The sequence below is a fragment of the Bombyx mandarina genome, chromosome 15 (assembly GCF_030267445.1).
Source record: "Bombyx mandarina strain Sakado chromosome 15, ASM3026744v2".
NCBI lineage: Eukaryota > Metazoa > Arthropoda > Insecta > Lepidoptera > Bombycidae > Bombyx > Bombyx mandarina.
The window spans coordinates 433,768-456,474 of NC_143221.1; the positions used below are offsets into that span (position 1 = coordinate 433,768).

General features: G+C 44.8%; 2 protein-coding genes across 4 annotated transcripts in view; one reads left to right on the forward strand and one right to left on the reverse strand.

Annotated features, from left to right (window-relative positions):
• Window positions 1-22,707, forward strand: part of crb (cell polarity complex component crumbs) — a 63,318-nt gene that overhangs the window by 35,335 nt on the left and 5,276 nt on the right. For all 3 annotated transcript variants that reach the window (XM_089733403.1, XM_089733404.1, XM_089733405.1), the window contains exons 16-42: window positions 5,046-5,153; window positions 5,224-5,346; window positions 5,693-5,841; window positions 6,102-6,297; window positions 6,362-6,551; window positions 6,690-6,869; window positions 8,060-8,282; window positions 8,591-8,833; window positions 9,110-9,322; window positions 9,411-9,600; window positions 9,673-9,841; window positions 10,136-10,277; window positions 10,525-10,617; window positions 10,700-10,987; window positions 11,722-11,915; window positions 12,432-12,536; window positions 12,710-12,841; window positions 13,174-13,403; window positions 14,894-15,042; window positions 15,113-15,196; window positions 15,506-15,621; window positions 15,823-15,967; window positions 16,034-16,140; window positions 16,217-16,410; window positions 17,820-17,941; window positions 18,024-18,162; window positions 22,428-22,527. In XM_089733403.1, coding sequence (XP_089589529.1) covers window positions 5,046-5,153; window positions 5,224-5,346; window positions 5,693-5,841; window positions 6,102-6,297; window positions 6,362-6,551; window positions 6,690-6,869; window positions 8,060-8,282; window positions 8,591-8,833; window positions 9,110-9,322; window positions 9,411-9,600; window positions 9,673-9,841; window positions 10,136-10,277; window positions 10,525-10,617; window positions 10,700-10,987; window positions 11,722-11,915; window positions 12,432-12,536; window positions 12,710-12,841; window positions 13,174-13,403; window positions 14,894-15,042; window positions 15,113-15,196; window positions 15,506-15,621; window positions 15,823-15,967; window positions 16,034-16,140; window positions 16,217-16,410; window positions 17,820-17,941; window positions 18,024-18,162; window positions 22,428-22,527 — 4,324 coding nt within the window. The remainder of the gene's footprint in view (window positions 1-5,045; window positions 5,154-5,223; window positions 5,347-5,692; window positions 5,842-6,101; window positions 6,298-6,361; window positions 6,552-6,689; window positions 6,870-8,059; window positions 8,283-8,590; window positions 8,834-9,109; window positions 9,323-9,410; window positions 9,601-9,672; window positions 9,842-10,135; window positions 10,278-10,524; window positions 10,618-10,699; window positions 10,988-11,721; window positions 11,916-12,431; window positions 12,537-12,709; window positions 12,842-13,173; window positions 13,404-14,893; window positions 15,043-15,112; window positions 15,197-15,505; window positions 15,622-15,822; window positions 15,968-16,033; window positions 16,141-16,216; window positions 16,411-17,819; window positions 17,942-18,023; window positions 18,163-22,427; window positions 22,528-22,707) is intronic.
• LOC114244228 (nitric oxide-associated protein 1) lies at window positions 68-4,539 on the reverse strand. The gene is made up of 3 exons (XM_028175981.2): window positions 3,550-4,539; window positions 1,926-2,043; window positions 68-1,469 (listed from the first exon to the last, which is right to left on the reverse strand). Exons 1-3 carry the CDS (start codon window positions 4,380-4,382, stop codon window positions 282-284), a joined length of 2,139 nt encoding a protein of 712 aa, XP_028031782.2. The 5' UTR covers window positions 4,383-4,539; the 3' UTR covers window positions 68-281.

Here is a 22,707-nt window from a genome sequence, read left to right on the forward strand (position 1 = left end):
AACTACATTACGTCTCCGTCAACCTCGAGGGACACGTAAACGTGTTGAATTAAAAAAGAAAAGCATATGTAATAAACCTAATTTATTTAGTCTTATCTTTACATAATATGCATGTACAGGTATGACATTGCTGATTCAAGCCTAAATCAGTTTATGAACATTGTATGTATAATACTACAAATAAAACTAATTTGCATTTGTACTTTTTTTACAAAAAAAAAAGTCTGGAATTGCAAACTTGCACAGTAAGTACCAGGATTAACCGGATTTGTCTACTTAGTTTATTTGTCTTCAGAAAACGTTTTCCCGACCATGTAAGCAGGGGTATCTCGGACTCGCTTTCCTTTTAAATTTACAGCATACGGTAACAGGGAAGGGTATCTCTTATGTATGCCTCTACCTTCAGGTGTCCAAGCCCTGACCTTGCACCTGGCTCCCTTTCGAGCAGTAAGAGACACCCACCCTATCGAAGACAGCACTATGTCCCCACAACAAACTCTAAACCCTTCACCGGTGAATTCAAAGAGTTCGACCCGTTTAGTAAGCCCCGGCCAGGTATTCAGTCTTTCTTCACCTCCTGAGGGCACAGCAAATAATTCTGTACCCAAAAACTTGTCGTATATCTCATTGGCGTATTCAGTATTAACCACGGTGATCGGCAGAGTCTCGGAGGAAAATATCGTATACCGACACGGCTCGCAGCTGTTCACGTGATCGATCCTCGCCAACCCTCCTATAAAAATCGTATTGCCTTTATGAATGTAGTAAGTCTGCGGCCTGATTAATCTCTTCGGAATAGTCAGCAGCAGTTCCTCGGTACTCAAAAGCGAGAGCACTTGGTCCGGGTGAATGACCCCTGGTGTATCGTAAAACCATCGACTTCGAGCGAACAGTTCGTGTTTCTCGTCCAGCACCATCAAATTCCGTTTTTCAGCTATCGTATCGTTCGGATCTTCGTGTAGTTCCGAGAATGTACGACCGATGTGCCCTATGAGCGCCGGAGCCTCTCTCGGGACTTGCCCGTGCAACTGCCCCTTACGTATATCCTTTTCGATTTTCATAATTTTTGACTCAGATTGAAGCCTTCTTGTTCTCTGATATATTTTCCAGCCCGATGGTCTGTTGATGGGAAATTTCAAGAGATTGAGTGTGGTTCCAGGCCATCTACTCACAGTAGCTCTTTTGATGATATCTACGGCATGGACTTTGCAGTAATCGGACTGAAGAAGAGCATTAAATAGTGAACTTTTCCCTACATTGGTAGTCCCCACTAAGAATACATCGCCCTTGTAAAGCCAGTTTTTAAATAATGCAGAAATTAGATCTTCTACTCCATAGCCAGTTTTGGCAGAGATGAGTGCCACATGTTGGATATTGGCTTCACTGAGTTTGGTTTTCTTCAGCTCTGTGATGAGAGATTCTCTGATTCGCTTCAGGTAGCCTACACTGTCGCCTGGGAGGAGATCCACCTGGAGAATATACCATAACCGAAAATTTATAAATTTTCCTAGGGTAGGGAGAGTTGTAAGCCACCTTACTATCGATCAGTTATGCATTCCGGTTTGAAGGGTGGGACTGCTGTCACACAATACAACTGAGACTATGACTTCATATCTCAAGTTCGGTGCTGGGTGTGGGTTATGATAACTATGAACTCCTGTGACAACTTAACACTAGGTGAAACTGGAGCTTTTTCTGTTATCTAAACAATTCAGAAATTAGTTTATAGTTTGTTATTATTTATTACATACAGAACAAATACAGCATAGTACAGGAAGAGGTATGTGAAGTCAGTCTACTAGATCAACAGGGCCACAACATGAATTCAGATTCGTTTCGGCATTACTTCATTCAAGACAAGAATTTGCACATTGTTTCCATAGTGCTTCTAGTGTTAAACAGGAAATGTATTTATTAGTTATTACCTTGTTTCCAACGACAATGATGGGTCTTTTTGTACCTATGATGTCCACAATACCAGGCCACAATGAACATGGGAAGTCCAGTAGGTCCACCATTAATAAAACCAAAGACTTTACATGCCTGAAATAAACAAGAATTTTAGTTCAAATTTTAACTTAGATCATATACTTGTATTTTATATGTGAACTTTTCTTTGGTGTGTGATGTGTGTGTGTGTGTGTGTGTGTGTGTGTGTGTGTGTATGTGTGTGTGTGTGTGTGTGTGTGTGTGTGTGTGTGTATGTACTTCTATTTTGTGAGTGTATATACTTGTATGCTGAGTTCATAATATATGTATTTATCAACACCCAAATTGCTTTTTGCAGGAAAATTAACATTTCAGTAAACTATAATTATGATTTTGATTGTTTAAAATGATTATAGATTAAATTAGTAAAATCTCTTTCTCTCTAGTTGCTTCATGGACCGTTATCTAACAATTATAGCTATACAATAACAATTGAATACCTTGGATGAGATGATCATTGGCACATGTTCAATGAAATATGATTGTTGTTGTAGTTTATGCACTTAGTACGCAATCCACTCGACATTGTAAGTAATAATGAAATCAAGCTTTAACACTAGTGTCATGAAAAATACTTCAACAATTTATCTCTATTTTATTCATACCCCAGTCAAAAGGGATGAAAAAAATGTATTTGAAGCATTGGAATGAAATAATAGAAAATCAAGATTGAAAGACACATATGTATGTAAACTTCTTATATATTATTATGTATGTTGAGTTTACAGTGCATAGCAAAATATTACAAACTAGCGACCCGCCCTCGCTTCGCTTCGGAAACATTAAAACACACATGAAACAAAAAAAAAAAATTAACAAAAGTAGCCTATGTTCATCAGGGACAATGTCGGCTTCTAATGGAAAAAGAATTTTTCAAATCGGTCCAGTAGTTTCGGAGCCTATTCGAAACAAACAAACAAACAAATCTTTCCTCTTTATAATATTAGTATAGAAGTATAGACTATCTGAATCAACAGACATTGTACTGTTAAATTTAAAATCAATTGCTGGTGATTATTTTTAGAACCCTTTTTTAAATTTCCTGAGTTTTTTTTTATTGCTTAGATGGGTAGACGAGTTCACAGCCCACCTGGTGTTAAGTGGTTACTGGAGCCCATAGACATCTACAACGTAAATGCGCTACCCCCCTTGAGATATAAGTTCTAAGGTCTCAGTATAGTTACAACGGCTACCCTACCCTTCAAACCGAAACACATTACTGCTTCACTGCAGAAATAGGTGGGGTGGTGGTACCTACCCGTGCGGACTCACAAGAGGTCCTACAACCTGTAATCAGAATTCAGAATTTATTTCAATAAAAACATTACTAGAACAATTATGGTATGAATATTATAAAATACTCAGTCTGTTTTTGAAGTAATGTGCTTACAAACAAGCAACATTCAACTTTTATTTATGTTATTCATTTGAAATAGGTCTTAAAAATGTATTTATGTATTATATTATCTTGAATTTTACTTGGGCTTTCATCATGTATTATAAAGATGAAAATACAGCACAATAATTATTATTTTATAAAAGGTGTAAAAATTTATGTACTTAATAGACTGTAGCAGTTTCTCATACTCTTCAGGATCGACACTGACATCCAATGCAATATTGTACTCCTTTAGAAAATGACATCGCTGACACTCTATAGTTTTTAGTTCATCATTATCACGACCTTTGAAAATCTCACTTGGCAAGTATCCAGGTATGGCAGGGTCACTACAGTGTAAGAGAGCACCACAACCTCCACATGGTACTGTTGATACAGCTGCCAGAGGGTCGGGAGTACCATAATAGGAATGCCATTCATTATTCACTTCATCATTGTCTTCAAAATCTTTATATTTAGCATCATCAAAATATTCATAATTAGTCATCCATTTTTCAATACCGGATCTATTAAATTCTGCTTCCTTATTTATTTCTGCATTAGCTTCATTTATTTTTTGTATTTTTTCCTCATTTTTTCCTAGGCCCACATTTGTTGGTTTTCCAAAAGGTAACTGGAACACATTTTCACTATTAGGCTGATTTTCAATTAAATCATCTCTGAGTAACTTGTCTTTGTCGACATAATACTGCAGTGAGACTGGTATTGGTTGCAAGGACTTCTCCCTAAATTCTTTTATGTGTTGTCTCTGTGCACTTTTTAATGTTTTTAGGTAATACTTGAAGTAACCGAGCTCCAATTTCTCATGTTCCAAGTATGAATTGAACGTAATTTTGTCTTTATATTCTTGTAGTAATGATGCGAACTGTTTATTTTTATTTTGTTTCCGCTCACTTTCTAACTTTTCAGCTGCACTTGTGTGATTTACACATCTGTTTTGTAAAAAAATACATCTTCGACATAACCTCAATATATTATTCACTGAATGAATCATTATTATGCGAAGCAGTTTATGTTATACATTTATATTGCCTATTGGTACATTGTATATGCATAATTATACACTTGATAGCTGGAATTTAATTTTACAAAACGACAATTTACAATTACTACACATCGGCCTCTGCACTACAAGAAACTGACATTTGATTCGCTAATGTCATTTAAATTTTGAATTTGACAGATGAAGCAAAGTAATATTGTCTATAGTGCCTAACGAATAAGATGAATAATGGATACATAACAAAACCGGTTTTTAGTAATCCAAGAAAGAACAATTCATAACAATGTTTTATGAGAATTATTGCTTAAAATACATTCTTTTGTAATTAAAAATCTATACAATACAGTCTCGAAGATATAGTATGTCATCAATTATCTCACCTTGACGTCCCCTCTCATTAATGATGTATTATTGCAGCCGGTTCACTATTGGAACAACACTTGAGTAAACTGATTGTGAAATATGTGCAAATGAATTTAACTTTGAATCGTTTCGACGTTATAATTGTAAATTTAATAACTTAATTAACTTAGCACATACTAACATGGCACACGTAAAATTGGTTTTCATGTTTTTGTTTGTCAAAGGTAAACCATTAAATAATTATTGAAATATTTTTATATAATTTATCATTCACAAGTAATTGTTTTTTAGGTAGATATTGCGAGACAGACGTTGACGAATGCGCCATGAAGCCTAAGATATGCAACAACGGGGTTTGTGTGAACACACCAGGCTCCTACCAGTGTTATTGTAGGCCAGGTAGGTGTTGCAATTTTTTCTTATTTTCCGTCTGTGATATCAGTTGATTTATGCATATTTGTTCGTGCAGGATATACGGGCGATAGCTGCGAGCAAGACATCGACGAATGTCTCTCGTCGCCGTGCAAAAACAGCGGCACATGTCAGAACTTGGAGAATAATTACGAATGCGTTTGTATGGAGGGCTTTGAAGGTTTGTTTATTGTGTATATTATTTATTAATTTTAGAGAAAATGGTAGCTAATTAGAGTCGGATTACTTAACTAACTAATATAGTATTATTGTTTTTTTTTTGTTACAAATGTTTATATGAGATATAGTATTAAGTGAATTTAATAGATACCACAGATTAAGTTCAGGTTAATTATTTCCACCGCACGGCTATATTTTACGAGCTTTGTTCCTCGATACCAGAGTCTTACTTCCCTCTAGTGCCGAGCTGCCGGACCCTCGGCAGAACTTGTCGTCTCCTACGCGGTTGACGGAAGTGCCTGTCCGTCAGTCTGCGCAACCATTAACCTTCGCGTTGTGGCCGTCAGGTAAAGATTGTTCGGTCAACATCGACGAGTGCGAGGCGTCCCCGTGCGCGGCGGGCTCCACGTGCGTGGACGGCGTGGCCTCCTACTCGTGCCAGTGCCAGGAGGGGCTCACCGGCCCGCGCTGCGAGGTCGACATCGACGACTGCGAGGTGCGTCCCGCCACTTGTGTTCATACTTTGCTTAATTAGGTCAGGTGCTGCTGACCTGGGGCGTAGGACGAAGCAGGGGTCGGGCACCCCTCGCTCAGGACGGAGCCCTTGTCTCCGATATTCACTTTGTGATGTGTTTTGATAACTAGTTATTATTAAGTGAACCGTCAATTAGTCTACTTAACAATAATAATTTAATGTCGCGAACAACACGACTGGTATCCTCAGTTGATACATTGAGTTGACAATTACTGACACAGTCGCAGCCGTGCCAGCACGGGGGCCGCTGCGTGGACGCGCTCAACGGCTACAGCTGCGAGTGCGGCGGCACCGGCTTCACCGGCGACGACTGCTCCGTCAACATCGACGAGTGTGCGCCCGCGCCCTGCCGCCACGGAGCCACCTGCGTGGACGAGCTCAACGACTACCGCTGCTCCTGCCACCCCGGCTTCACGGGTGAGTGTCCGCCCGCCGGCCGCGCCCCCCCTCGGCGCCGACTGACGTGCAGCGTTGTCGCCAGGCAAGAACTGCGAGGTGGACATCAACGAGTGCGAGGGCGAGCCCTGCAAGTTCGGCGGCGTGTGTCTGGAGCGCAGCAACGCCAGCCTGTACCTGGCGCCCGACGCGCCGCCCGTGCTGGTGGGCCCGCACGACGCCATGCTGCTGCCGCCCGCCTTCTACCAGCCCTTCGCCATCGACGACGCCAGCGGGTGAGTGCGGCTACATGGCGGCTACGTGGCGGCTACGTGGCGGCTACATGGCGGCTACGTGGCGGCTACATGGCGGCTACGTGGCGGCTACGTGGCGGCTACGTGGCGGCTACATGGTTACACGGTGCGCTGCCGCAGGTTCGAGTGCGTGTGCGTGGCGGGCACGGCGGGCGCGCGCTGCGAGCTCAACATCGACGAGTGCGCGTCGTCCCCGTGCGGACACGGCAAGTGCGTGGACGGCGTGGGCTCCTACTCCTGCGACTGCCTGCCGGGCTACGAGGGGGACCACTGCGAGATCGAGATCGACGAGTGCCAGAGGTACGCTTTAATTAGGGGTCGAGGTGTAAGCAAGAAGTGGATGAGGAGAGCAGCAGACCGGGCTCAGTGGTGTAGATTGGGAGAGGCCTATGTCCAGCAGTGGACGACTGTGGGCTGTTGAATATGATGATGATGATGATGTGTAAGCTTCCTTCAAAAATGTTCGTGATCTTTAAGCAAACCAGATCTAACTTTGAACTGTCTCGCAGACTTGGTCGTGTCTCTGCAGTCAGTTCTCTGAGCCGAGGCTCTAATAATTAAATACATATATACTAATATTATAAAGAGGAAAGATTTGTTTGTTTGTTTGTTTCGAATAGGCTCCGAAACTACTGGACCGATTTGAAAAATTCTTTTTCCATTAGAAGCCGACATTGTCCCTGATGAACATAGGCTACTTTTTTTTATTTTTTTTTTTATTTTTTATTTTGGTTTCATGTGTGTTTTAATGTTTCCGAAGCGAAGCGAGGGCGGGTCGCTAGTTTAGGATACATTTAGACCTGAAAGAAGAAGAGTCTGAAGACTATACAATTTGTGCTTGTCTAGACCCGCCCAAGGTGTGGTAATAGAATTATACATCAGATTTGAATGAAATTTTGGGAGATGGGACAATGGCCTTACGTTTGGACTCGATCGATTCTCGTCCCCTTGCACAAAACGGGTTCTACCAATAATGTGAGAACTACAGAACACTCACTCATACCTCACGTCAGCAAAATCCTCTTGCGCGGTACTAACGCCAGATTAGCAGCTCGTGTATACCATAGTTGACACCGAGGGCACACTGCGGCTTGGTTCCCGGAAAGGGCACTCGTGAACGAAGTTTGAACATTCACATTGTTATTGAGAAATTTCGTAAACTTAGTAAGCTTTTGGTTTTGTGCTTTTTGTTTTCTCCATTGAACATTAACAGTGTCAGTAGACACCTGCAGCTTCAGAACTAGCAGCGGGCACAGGGACCACGATAACCGTACTCGTCGAACTCTATGAAGAAATCGACGTGAAACCCAACCCATACATCAGGCTGCTAAGTTTCTTGTCGGATCTTCTTAGCCGATTGTGATTATGTTCCGGTAGTAGATGTATTTGCTAAGCAGTTCGTGGTTGAGCCCTGGCTCGCCCACATGTTCCTCCTTCATATATGAAATAGTTGCGTTGTTGATGTGAGTTGGCGGCTGCGGTGTGAGCAGGTACCAGCCGTGCGCGCACGGGCGCTGCGTGGACCAGCGCGCCACGTACCACTGCTCGTGCTCGGCGGGCTGGGGCGGCCGGAACTGCTCCGTGGTGCTGCAGGGCTGCGCCGCGCAACCCTGCCGCAACCAGGGCTCCTGCCACCCCTGGCTGCGCGACGAGACCGAGCACCGCTTCAACTGCTCCTGCGCCAACGGCTTCTACGGCACCACCTGCGAGAAGGTCGACACATCTTGTTCTATTGCATGAACTAGTGTACGAGCGCACTGCCTGTTTGTGTGTGAATTGTACATTCATTACGCCGATTGGTTTTAGCGGGTTGAATTTTAATAACACAATATTACTCCTTCACTCGGCAACACGAAAAGTTCGTTCAAAACAACGAACCTGAGTCTGATCTGCATCAATATCAGAATTATTTGTATGTAGGACGCATACAGGACTTACCGTATACATGTATCGCTAGATCACACGCTACTAAAACGAAACAATAACAGGTAGTATGTGAGCGGAATTGTAATGGCCAACAGATCACCACCATGTCCCTGGAGAGGAGCAGCTACGCGGAGGTGAACACTTCGCGCGAGGAGGGCTACGACATCTCGTTCCGCTTCAAGACGACGCTGGGCGACGGGCTGCTGGCCATGGGCATCGGCCTCACCTACTTCTTCCTCGAGTTGTCCAACGGCCGCCTCAACCTGCACTCCAGCCTGCTCAACAAGTGGGAGGGCGTCTTCATCGGCTCCAACCTCAACGACAGCAACTGGCAGAAGGTCTCACACTCCTCCTGCACCACCACACCACCACACACCACACCTTGCACCACGTTACGTTAAATGAAACTGATTCAATGTACTATTTACTGATGAACACTAGACTCCGCTATAAAGGATACTATCGAAACAAAAATAAATCAGGTAACCGACCCGCCGCGTACTGGGCCCATGGACAGCGAGAGCAGACCCTTCGTTGCATTGCGCCAATGATTTTTACACGCAAAGTGTTGTCCCGCTGGGGGCCCGCGACGATCCAGTTCATCCCTGCCGCAGGTGTTCGTGACGATAAACTCCTCGCACCTGGTGCTGGCTGCCAACGAAGAGCAGACCATCTACCCCATCAGCCAGATCGAGGCATACAATTCGTCGGTGACGTCGTTCCCCACCACGCGGCTCGGGAGGGCCGGCTCCTCCTTCGCGACCCTCACCCACGGACCTGACTTCTTCGTCGGCTGCTTCCAAGATGTCGTCGTGAACGGACAGTGGGTCAGTACGCAGACTGTTATGGTATGATGTTACATTGTCCACATGTAACCCCACACCTGTGCGGCGTGTAACGTGTGCGCCTCCCCAGGTGCTGCCGGAGAGCGGAGAGGGCGAGGGCGAGGGCCCGGTGTGGCGCCTGGCGGGCGTGACGGCGGCGTGTCCCCGCGTGCCGCAGTGCCAGCCCTCCCCCTGCCGCTCGGGGGGGCGCTGCCACGACCACTGGACCTCCTTCCTGTGCACCTGCCCGCGGCCGCACCTGGGAGACACCTGCCAGTACAGTACGTACCCCGCCGACACCCCGCCCCCCTCGACCCCCCGCGGCGACCCTTGTGACGCGCTCCCTCCCGCAGACTACACGGCGGCGACGTTCGGGCACGAGGCGGCGCGGCGCGGCTCGGCGGTGCGCGTGCTGGTGGGGGAGGCGGCTCGGCGCGCCGTGCTGGCCGCGCTCGACATCTCCATGTTCATCCGAACCAGGAAACCCACCGGACAGATCTTTTACGTGGGCTCTCTGCCAAGGTACCATATTTTTTTAAACCAAAAGCTTACAAATTATAAATCATTAAAAAATCGAATAACATTAAAGAGAAAGAAAAAGGTTGACAAATCATTTAAACTATGACAGTCCCCAGGGGCGGTTCCAGCGGGACCCCGGGGCACGGCCTGTCCGCATTTAGTTTACAATTAATAGCCTAGCCTCTTTCAATATTGCGGAATAGTTGACAACCACGGAATAGGCACGTGTTTGTAATACCCATGGGGTCGGCGCGGCCCCCGTGCGCGCGCGTTGTACTGAGCCGTGCTGTGTGGCAGGTACGGGCAGACCGAGGAGACGCAGGTGGGCGCCTCGCTGTCCAACGGCGAGCTGCTGGTGCACCTGCGCTTCAACCAGACCCCGGAGAACTACACCGTGGGCGGCACCCGCCTGGACAACGGACACCTGCACCTCATCGAGGTAACCGCGCCGGTGGTCGTCAGCCTGTTCGTGGTCGCGTGGGACACCCACCGCGGCTCCGCTCTGCTCTGGGCGTTGCTGATGTCCGCGAGCGAGTGTTGCGTTCTTGTTTTTATTTTTTTAATTTGCTGATAACATTTTAAATACTCTTAAAATTTACGAACACAATCTTACTAGAATCGAAAGTACAGCTCCTCTTCAGGTTAAAATAACAGTATTATAAATCTGAGATTCTGTTCGTTGGCAGGTGGTCCGCAACTCGACGTTAGTGCAAGTGAAGCTGAACGGCACCGAGTACTTCAGGAAGTCCATATCGGGTGCCAAGCAGCTCGACGCGCAGGTGCGGAGCTGACCACGGACTCTGCAACACAGTTCCGTTACAACACCTGTGGACGAGCGATAAACAAATGTATTTTTTGCAGGTACTTTATCTAGGCGGGCCCCCTCCCGCCCCGGAGCCTCCGGAAGCGGCCGCGCTAATAGCGTCGCCCCCCTCTCCGTCTCCACCCCCCGCCCCGACCTCCTCGTCCAGCTCGCCGCCCGTGACCCCGCCGCCCGCGCCGCCGGCCCCCTCCACACCCCCGCCCCCGCCCCCGCCGGTCCCCACGTCCGTGCTGACGGCCCTCACCTCCACGCCGCTCCCCACCGCACCCCCCGAGGAGGAACCCGATGATTCAGCTTACTTCAAAGGCGTCATTCAGGACGTTCAGGTACGTTCAACGTTCTATTAAACTTTTTGCTTTAAATTCTGAATTTACACTTTTAACTCAAACTTCTGTTAATCGTGCCGGGTGCTGATTGTGAACTGGTGTAGTTGGGATCGCCATGACAACGCTACACCGCACGAACCCGTTTTAAAAACAATTCATATAAGTGTATACAATTCAGAAGTACGACAGGGATTCCGCGACATGGTTGGGGGGAGCGAGTCAGTGGATCGTATGTAGAATGGCGGGGAACCACATACACCACCGACTGACCGGGCACTATATATTAGTAAAATGTAAAAAGTGTGCCGGTTTCTGACAAGATCATCACTTACAACAAAGTGAACTCAAAACCATCCCACATACGTTTTACTCATCGATAAATTGAAATGTAGTGATGCGATCGGAATTGGTTCAACTCAAACAGAGAAGTGTGGTGGCACGTGCGGGGCGGTGCGGCGCTCCGGCCTTGTGTCGGGCACGTGTCGGTGTCGGCACCCGGGACTAATATTCGCCTTCCATCGACTGCACAACATGCGCATACATAATGTAGCTGTACTATTCATCACTTTAATGTTTAAGGAATAGACGTTGTTGATAGATGTATCGAATGAAAAAATTAGGAAATCTTTAATCATAAACTGATTTGTATACATTCTAACAGCGCGTCTGTCGATTCAACGCCGCGTGTGGATACCCGCACGGACGGAATACATCTGTGACATAATGTCGTGCAGGTATCGAACGGAGTCAACGTGACCATAGTGGAGTTCTTCCCCCTGCGAGTCCCGGGGCTGGAGCTGCCTCCTCCCTTTGGAGAAGTATTCCTGCCCCCCGGGGGGGTGCTGCGCGGGGTGGTCTCCGACGACGTGTGCGCCTCGCAGCCCTGCAAGCACAACGCCACCTGCACCAACACTTGGAACGACTTCACGTAAATATTGCTGTAACCCCTCTCTCCCAACTCCTTTACAGCACTAACCATAAGTTTGATTGTGCTAATAATGACTTAAGCTTTAATTTTTTAAGAGATTTTATGACCTGGTAACTAACACCTTTAAGTCGTGTCTTATTTTAATTTATATTCTTATTTTTATGAAAAATGATAATATGGAGTAAAATGAAATGAAGATGATTAATTTGAGACATTGATCGACTAGAATGAAATGAAATGAAATGAGATGATATAGGATGAAATATAATCTCAGTAAAATGGTGGTCATTTACTGAGATTTTTTCAATGGACTTGGACGATCCTAAGGAGGTACGTCTAGCGGTTTTGTTTCACTTTCCCAAATTTGTTCACTTTCACAGATATTAAACAGTTAATAAACCACCGTTATTATGCATTTAAACCTGATGAAACACTAAATAGACAAAATAAAACAAATCACACAACTTCACTCCTCGCGTTCCCGCCAAAAAGTCAGCGTTGTGTCCTGTGCGACAGGTGCACGTGTCCGCGCGGGTACAAGGGGAAGCAGTGCGGCGACGTGGAGTTCTGCCAGCTGCATGGCTGCCCCCCCAACTCGCACTGCAGGGACATCGACCAGGGGTGAGTCCAGTCGGGAGCGTCGTGGCGTCGCAGATTTGTCAGATTAAACTACTTATTTAAAATTCTTTATTCACTTTAAGTTTTATTTCTAATTATATGAAATGTGTATGAATCGTAAAATTGTATTATGTACGTAGTTGCATATATAAAGTATCCTGGTGGTTGTGCCGCAGACTGGAGTGCGTGTCCAACGCGACGTTCGACGGCGCCAACACCACGCTGGCGTACCGCCTGCGCGACGCGCGCCCCGACCCCCTCGCGCGGCACCCCCTCCCGCCCCCCACCGACCTCACCATCACCTACAGGTACTGTCGGACCTCTAACTACTCATTATGCAAGCAATAATCAACTATATAAAAAGACTTATAATCTAATATAAAAATTTCAACATATTTTCGTTAAATAAAGCATTTAAAAAACCATGTTTCATTTCGAAGGTCTTCTAAATTAACAAATTACTAAGATAAGTGTAAAACAATATGATATGGAGTAAACATAAGAAATAGAGATAAAAAAAAATTGCGACACATATTTTTCAAATTAAATTATGAAAATTTCTCCTACACTAATTGGAAACGCTGTGTTTACTTATGTTATAATAATAATTTTCTGAGTGAGTTTTTGTTTTTTGTATCAGGACAAAGGTAGGGGGCACATTACTGCGTGCGGAGAGCGACCCTTCGGAGGGCCAGGAGGGCTCGTGGTTCGCAGTGGGAGCGTACAAGGAGCGGGTGTCGGTGCAGTGGCGCCTGGACCCCCTGGGCGGTCCCCCCGCCGACCTGCCGCGGGCGTTGCGCATGACGGCGCCGCACTCGCACCTGCACTGGACCACCGTCAAGTTCACCTTCGACAGAGATCAGATCATAGGTCAGTGAGGAACTCGACTTTCTAATTATTGTAAAGCATTTTCGCCTGTCAGGAACCACCGCGCCCACTCGTCGCCGGTGCTGCCAGGGACTTAGCTGCTTAAAGCTCACCCGTACAGTAACGTGAGCTATGTTCACTGAAGTCAGACGACGCTGTAAAGAAGCAGTAAGAGTGGGCAGACGTGCCCTATTGTACATAACTCTCAGACGGAGACAGGGAACAGTACCAAATAGGCATTGTCGTATAATAGCCGGCAAACTTCTTGAGCATTTGTCGACGTAGTGGGAGTAAGTTCGCGCATGGTACACTCACGTGCAAAAACAATATTTACTCTGCGTCATAATGCTATTAAATTATTAAAATCAACATATTATGTATTTAATATAGGTTAATAATTGTAATAATTTAATCTTGGGGTAAAATAGATATTCCTTCTATTAAGTCAAAACTAGAGCTGTTGCCAGGTCTTGGTTCAGTTGAAGCGAAGCTGGTATTTGTAATTTTTTTTTCGTTATCATAATCTTGACCAGCATCATCATCAATGTTTTCATCACCCGAGTCGCTATCATCGTGATGAGTCGACATAGGGCTCATCGGTGTAGTTTACAACTCGGTGGGTTCGGTCTTCTTTTTTGTCTATAATTAATTATTTTTTTAAGATATTCGATTCGTAGTAATCGAATGTAACTTTTTTCAATTACCAGATTCCGATTACTTTCTGTTTTTTTTTCCATCATTCTTCATTCCGAGCCATTAAAATTTATATCTTCTTTAAATTTTTCGAAGCCTTTCTACGATACGGAGTTTCGCTGCTTGTTATGTAGTTATTATGATTACATCTTTTTATTACAGATTGAACGAAACTATCCATTCCGGTAACTTTCTTCTTCCCTGATTTTTTCTTACCCGGAATCCGAAATACGGCGAGCAAGCCAGAGTCTTTAGCTTCGTTAATAATGCACCTAGCAGTACTCACTGATGTTTTTCTTGCTTCCGAAGTCTGTTTTACTTTTTCCATATCATTCTTCTCCTGTTTTATAATGAAGCAATATACGTCGTACACAAATTTTCTACCCTTTCTTTTGAATACTACGCCATAGTGTATTTTTTATAAAAAATCAACAAACACCCAACATATAGCAATGCCAACAAAGTCAACAAGCAATTATAACAAATAACTTAACGATTAATAACGATAGACTTTTCACTGTACGCAAGCGTACTTTTGGGAGCAAGCGGAACGAGGGCGCGGTGCGGGACGCAAGGTTCGACTGATCTACCAATAACGCGCTCGATATGATGTCCCCTGCCGTCGCGCCTCACCCTCACCACCAAAGTGATCTAAAATTCGGTTCTGCGCAGTCAAGGTCATTTGCTCACGAAGTTTGTCGGTTACTATACTGACGTGTAATACAAAATAAATTGACGCCTGCTCTATATAATGAGACCGCTGCTAACAAGTTGTAGTTATACCGGCGGTCCCGCTGCAGGGTCCTTCGTGGAGGCGGACGGCGAGGAGCGCGTGGGGCTGCGCGGACACATCGACGTGGCGGCGTGGCAGCGCCTGGTGTCCGCGGGCCGCATCCTGCTGGGCGGGGGGGGCCGCGCGCCCGCCGCGCCCCCGCCCCCCACCCTCAACGTGCGTACCGCTCCCCTGTGCGCCGCACTCACGCTCTATTCATGTTACATTACGTTTCGTCGTCACGTAGATGGAGACGTCGACCGATCAGGCCTACGAGTTCGCGGAGGGCGAGGAGTTTGCTGCCGATAATATAGAAGGGAAATACTTCAAGGTGGGAAATTTTAAAAATCTACAATCTTTATTTAGTTTCACTATTTTGAGCCCCCGTTAATACAAATGTTCCTACAATAGAAAGAACGATAATTATCTGGACCGTGACCTTCGTCAGTGGCCCACTAAATGTGTACTTGTATAAACGGGACATTGTGTGTTCTAATATTTCGAATTTGACCCCGAAATGTTATTATGAAATGTATATTTAGTTAAGAATTATTTGTTATTTTATTCTGAATGCCAGTTCGTAAAAATAATTACGTGTTTGGGCTTAGCGAGAGTGTGATTATTGGTCTTCTGCTCCTAGGGCTGCGTGGGCGCCGTGCACGTGGGCGGGCTGCTGCTGCCGTTCTTCACGGAGGAGAAGCTGTTCGTGGGCCCGGCCGCCGCGCTGCTGGCCGCGCAGCCGCACTACGCGCTCATGTAACCGCCGCCCTGGCCGCCACAGCATAGCCACAACTTGCATTGCATTTAATAATTCTATTGTAGTCGGCTCAAAAAAAAATTGTACAATTTTCAAATCACTAGGCTCGGTGCTATAAGAAGTTGCTTCCGGACCCCAACAAATGTATGTAGTCCAAATCCTCGTTCCATTGTAATACAAGTAGAGTGGTGCGGTCACAGTTCCGGCGTGCCGTGGGGCGCGGCGGAGGGCGTGGGCTGCGTGCTGTGCCTGGAGGCGGACTGCAACAACGGCGGGCGCTGCGCCGACGTGCGCTCCTCCTACTCCTGCTCCTGTCCGCCCGGGTACTCCGGAGACTACTGCCAGGTAGCTGCCCCGCCCCCCGCCCCGCAGCGTGCGGCGGGGCCGGTGCTCACGCGGGTGCTGTTGCAGGTGGACATCGACGAGTGCGCCGCGCACGAGTGCCAGCACGGCGCCACGTGCCGCGACCTGGTGGCCGCCTACCGCTGCGAGTGCCCGCCCGGCTTCGAGGGGCAGCTGTGAGTGTCGCGCCAGTGCACCCCCCGCACGTCGCATGTGTGTCCAGTAGCATGACCAGTGTGTCGCGGCCCGCAGGTGCGAGAGCGACATCGACGAGTGCACGTCGTCCCCGTGCGCCAACGGCGGCACGTGCGTGGACGCGCCCGGCGGCTACACGTGCACGTGCTCGCCGCAGTGGCGCGGAGACACGTGTCGCGAGCCGCGCGCCCGCACGTGCGCACACTCCCCCTGCGCCCCCGGCGCCGCGCGCTGCACGGACGACCCCCCCGGTGAGGCCCATCACGCTACACTACACTACACTACACGCATATTATGTATTATGTGACTAGACTAAATTAAAACTAGATCAACTTGTATATGCGTACGTATATTTATTACGATGCAAAAATATCATAATTTAAACTTCACTGTGGATTGAGGACCTCTTCTTCTTAATTTGATATTGAAGAAAGAGGTCGAGAAGAAGGGGAAAGGCTGAAAAGGTTTTCAATTCGATCTTGCTAAGTTACTTAACGTTATATATCAGACGCACCTCACTTCGATAAAGCGGCACGACACGAGAACCCTCTCATCGTGGCCGCCGGTAACTGCATTCCCGATCCTGCGAACAGAATGAAAAGCAACGTCGCCCCAAACACGTCATTTCGGATCCTCCTCCGATCCACTAATGGTGCTTTTAGGTACCTCAAGCACCGGTCACCGCTCTCATCGAACCCGTCGCTTGCGACGAAGGGCTCAACGAGTAAATTAATCCTCAGACACAGCCCACTCAGTTTCTCGACGGATCTTCTCAGTGGGTCGCGTTTCCGATCCGGTGGTAGATTCTGCGAAGCACGGCTCTTGCTAGGGTTCGTGTTAACAACGTCGTCAGGTTTGAGCCCCGCGAGCTCACCTACTATAGTAGAATCATTTTGTCCGTGCAGTTTGGGTCATAAAACATAGCCCGGCTAGGGCGGTGAGCACGTTGCGCGGGCGCAACGCCATTATCGATAAAAACAAATGAGTTATCGAAGGCAGGTACACGGCGGCGGAGTGGTATACGAAGGGTGGTGAGATATTGTTATGTTATGAGTCATTTATACTTACCTGCAAATTATAGTACATTATGTCGAAGAGAAATGTGTTTTTATGCATTCGTTCTCTGAATTTCTTTAGTGACACAATGGCTACTCCTTTGTTTTGTATCAAAATGGCAGAATTTATTCAAAATAATATTTGCACGTGTTGTTATCAACAATGTGTTAAAAAAGATCACTGAAATAAGAATAGATCTCGAAAAGTTACAAAGTTTTAATTTTTGCCGTTCTCATTGACTTGCTGCGGCGATATGTGGTGTAAGTGTTCGATTAGTGTTTTTTCTTTCATTTTTATCACTAATCCACAAAATGACAAAACTAAATACACTATCGATAACGCTTATCGACAACAATAATGCGCATCACTATGCCCGTCCATAAGGCTCGTGAGTGGAAGAGAGAGCGAAATACTCGCTTCAACTCTAATACAAAACAAACTAACAAGACAAAATAACTCTACTATAGTTAAGGTTACGCTGAAATAGCCTCTCAAGGCTATCAGCTTAGGAAAAAAAAACAGACGCATACATCCGCAGGTCGAGTCACAGAGGTGAAGTTAACTAAAATAATATTAAAATATTAAATGATTTGGTTGTTTCCAGATCCTCCGACCGGGAACAAGTTCACGTGCGAGTGTAGGGAGGGCTACGAGGGCGTGTACTGCGAGAAGCCCTTCTGCGAGGTGACGCCGTGCGTGCACGGGGAGTGCCGCGCCGACGCGCAGGTAGGGGGGGGGGGCGCCGAGACGTATGAGCTGTGTCGAGCGCCTGTCGATATGCCATGGTTACTAGTGGGTGTGGTTGCAGGGCGTGCAGTGCGCGTGCGCGCCGGGCTGGACGGGCGCGCGCTGCTCGGAGGAGCGCGACGAGTGCGTGGGCCACTGCCAGCACGGCGGCCGCTGCTACCGGGACTCCGAGCGCTTCCTCTGCGACTGCACCGCCACCGGTAACTGCACGCACGCACACACACGCACGCACATATACACACACACACCCACATATACACACAAACACAGACCCACACACACACACAAACCCGCACACACATGCACACACACACACACACACACACACACACATATACACACACACACACGCACGCACGACCCGTCTCCCCCTACCGACGAACGGAACGTGTCCTAGTGTCGCGGCAGAACTAGGCAGGGCCGTGGATGACCACGGCCCTGCCTAAAGAAATGTCTACATGAGTAGACAATTCTTTTTAGGCAACTCCGGGATCGAACCTGGACACGTCTCCGGGCGTACGGTCGCCTTATCTAATGTTGTTTACTTCCATGAATATTTAAACATACAGAAATTTTTCTTTCATAAATATATTGGTTAATAAATACATTTACAGCTTGGTAATCAATATTTGAAGAATACATTTTGATTTCATCAAATAAAGAAACCTGCTCATAGTTGTAGGTTTATCATTATACTGATCGATAAGGCAGCTGTTATCACTGGCGGCCGCGCGCGGCTGATAGCAGCTGATAAACTGATAACGTTAACCACAAGCTCTCAAAGTTTTGCTCAAATAAAAATTCGCTCCAATAAATAATAATAATAAATAAATATTTACTAACAATCACACCACGTTAACTGGTCCCGTGATAAGTTCGTAAAGAACTTGTGTTACAGGTACCAGATAACGGAAATAAATGTAAGATTTTTTATTATACACATACATATATTTAAGACACATCCATAACCCTGGAAAAGACATTTATATTTATCATACAAATACCTTCCCTTGGCGGGATTCGAACCCGCGACCCCCTTGTGTAGTGATCATGTCACTTACCACTACACCAGACGGTCGTTAAAATCAAATCAATAAAGGATCCACAAATTATTATCGGTTCCAATTTAGTTGTAATATATTTATTTCCTGGTCGGTTGAGGAGGAAAACTAAGATGTTGCGAGGACGCGCCTAGTCACAATACATATTATATTACATAGTTGCTGGTTCCGATACATCATATCGACGCTTGGAAGGATAACTTGGCAAGCGACAATAACTACTTTGTACATAAATTATAGGCAATAACTATATTTGATGCGCAAAAAAAACATGTTTCTAGGTCTATTAAAATAATTTCAAGCCTACAGCTAGATCCGTTAAAATAGATTTTTTTTTCAGGTATTTCAACTTTAAATTAGTCTACTGTAAAGTTCACCCATTGTCGCTTAGTCACGTTTGCCTTTCAACCGTCGATATAAATAACGAATATTAATGAAATAATTCCAAAGTTAAAATATGTAATATTATTCAAACCAAAGTAACACTTCCCATAGTACAAGAATATTTCGAAATGACATATTTCTTAATCATTCATAAAGGACAATGCCCATTTTCTATGGGCGTTTGGGCCCCTAAAAAAAGTTGTCGGGTGATGATGATTTTAACTTAATTTGATAGACAAAGAAATATCGTTTCATATTCAGAAAACGATTTTTATATTCTCACCCAGGTTTAAGAGAAATCTGTTTTTTTCTGCCGCTAAAATTAAGTTGTTAATTGTTTTCTTCGAAATCAATAATCGCTCTCATCATTATTTACAGTATTAAATAAGTTAATTGTGGTTAATGTTGCTAGAAATAAGCCCTTACGTACATTTTATTATTATTATATCCTCATAATAATAATAAAATGAAATGAAATCCGGAAGCCGGCAACGATATTGTTGTTGTTGTTTTTAAATTCGCCAATAAGCAGGCAAAGAGCGTAGGCTATACAGCCTAGTCTGTCATAGTTATTTTTTTTATATATTTTTTATGTTAATAAAAATCCGGTGTATTTCTTTTTATTGCTTTTTGGGAGTTTTGACGTCAACTTGATGAATAGCACATTGAGTGAGCGTGAATTTCCGCAGACCTTTTATCTTGAAAAAAAAAAAAACAGTCACTGCTATGTTAGCCACAGTTTTATTCCAATGCCTCAATAATCGTGAACAACGATTATTGACATTTAATACGCAAAACAACACCCAATTTGTATATTATACATCACAATAAGCTATTAAAAAAACATAAAATAAAACTTCAAGTGACGCTTCACTCGGGTTGCTGCCAAAACTCTCTGATCATATATAATAAGAATAGAGTAATGGTAGGCCATTGAGATTTTTACTAATGGAATCATTAATATCTAAAAACTTTAAATAATTTATGGTTTTAAGTAATAATTATTATTACAATACATAAATATTGAATTGAACAACAATAAACTAAAAAGTCTGTGAATTATAACCTAATTATATTATAATATATATTATAATGTATAATATAATTAGCAATTTTTTTAATTTGTTGTTCAAGTCACAGACAACTCTTTCGTTTGTCAGCATATAAGTTTACTATAAGGCTGTATGGGCTAATTTTCCCGTTGCCTATTGGCGAATTTAAAAACTATGGCACTCAGTTTTGGGATGTTATCAAATAAGTAATTTATTTTTTTGTAAAACAATGCCAGGGTGAAAGAAATGTTGATACATAAACTAAACAACATGAATAAGGCATAGTTTTTCAAGTACAAATAGTTTTGTCATGAAGTTGGCCCACTTTTGGGCATTGTCCTTTAGTATTCTATTTTATTAGGATGTTTATAGCGGGCTTTATATTCCAATAAAACACCTTAGATATATGTTAATATCTTTCCTAAATAGTTCAAACTGTAGTTACGGCCTTCACGCGACAGAGAAGTCAAGATCTTACTCAATCCCCCCGACGCCCCCCGCGCACCCCGCCCACGTGCGCACTTTGGGAGCCGCCAGCTCCGCGTCACCGTTGCCCGCGTCAGTTTAGTAAAGTGTGACACAACACTCTGACCTCTTAACACATATTTCCTGCTTCAAAAAGCGCTTGTACTCAATAAGTTGCGGAATTTTAGATTGTGACACCTAAAGAATTAATTATTGGATGAATTGGGATTAGGAGTGAAAAATGGTTTTGATAAATAAATTTGTTTCGTGATGTCAAATCAAAAATAATAATGACTATTGAAAATTTAAAAAGTACTTACAAATAAGTGTTACATTTAGTAATGTTTTTAATAAAATCGAAATAAGGTTTGTGAGTGATGCGAATAATTGTGCAATGAACGTGCTATACTTGATGGAGAGGATAGTTGTCTTCGTGTTTGTGGCAGGTACGGACCCGCTCGGATTTGTACTGCGCTCCGCTATCTCATTACCTTAGCGTTAAATCATGAGCAAGCATCCGCGTCCACCCCATGGACACGGTAACGAGCCGGCGCCGCCCGACTTGAGGCATGAGGTCGAACTAGAAATGCGCGTCTTGATTTATATTTTGAGTCTCACGAAAAACATAACGTTTTAGTCGATGAAAAAAATAAAAATTAAAAGTTAATCTGGTTGCGCTCTAACAGAGTCCGACTTAACTAACTCCAGTGAACTGTAATTATACAGGGTGTGATAATTTAATGTATTAATATTACGTTGGTCTGCGATCACATATCTATTTGTAATTATCACGATTTTGTTGTTTTATCGGTGATAATTACAACTCATTATCGTTGCACTCGAACTTGTAAAATTAAGTAAAACAATACACAAAAGTCTCTAGAGTAACAAAAAATAATGCAGTTTGAGTGGGGTAAATAATTAGAATTAATAAAAAAGGGTCGCCGAGCCATGACGAACCGGACGCCCACCACCGCTGACATATCTACTGGCAATAGTAAACGCCAAATTAAATCTTAAAAGTAGTTTACATGTTATTAGCCGATTTTTTATCTGTTCATCGAGAAATTCGTTTTGTTTATAGAGTTATGTTCAGGTGAGCATTCAAACAAAGTCCTTCCAGACCCCCCTCCCGGTCGTGGACCCTTCAGCTCGTTCATATATATCGACATTTTTATCATTACAAAAATCAGACTTTCCAACAGAGTTATTTTATTTACTCCGACTATTCCACCGTGGAATATTATTTTTGGATATTGAATCCTTCGATAGTAGATTAGGGCCTCCCCCTGCTATGGGGAAACCCGTTTTACTCGTGGAGGAATTGTCTGTGAGGGTCCCATTATTGGCTGTTTTTTTGTTTACGGACGTATCACCAGCCGCCGCGGCGCCGGACCCACTGCGCCCACCCATCGTGCGTTTCCAGGGGTCATTTTTGGCACGCACCAACCGGCTTTAGAGTTAGTGATGTAATTTTATTCTGACGGAGGATATTGTGAGCAGGCTGGACGGGCGCGCGCTGCGAGGTGGACGTGGACGAGTGCGCCGAGGGGCTGGTCAGCTGCGGGCCCGGGGACTGCCGCAACCTCAACGGGTCCTACACGTGAGTAACCACATAATATACGCTAGTTGTTTGTTGTCTTCTGAAATCAGTTCAACCTTAGATCTGCGCGACCTCCCACCCGCTGTACTACCATCAACTGTTTATTTTCATAGGTAATCTTTTTACTGAGCCGTAGATGGGAAGGTGTATAAAAAAATGGAAAATATGACATCAAAAACG

Coding starts and splice junctions, on each gene's coding strand:
- LOC114244228 (XM_028175981.2), bottom strand. CDS start 4,382: ATGATTCATTCAGTGAATAATATATTGAGGTTATGTCGAAGATGTATT. Junction 2,044..3,549: donor AAACTGCTACAGTCTATTAA/GTACATAAATTT, acceptor TGTTTATTTCAG/GCATGTAAAGTCTTTGGTTT. Junction 1,470..1,925: donor TCATTGTCGTTGGAAACAAG/GTAATAACTAAT, acceptor TATATTCTCCAG/GTGGATCTCCTCCCAGGCGA.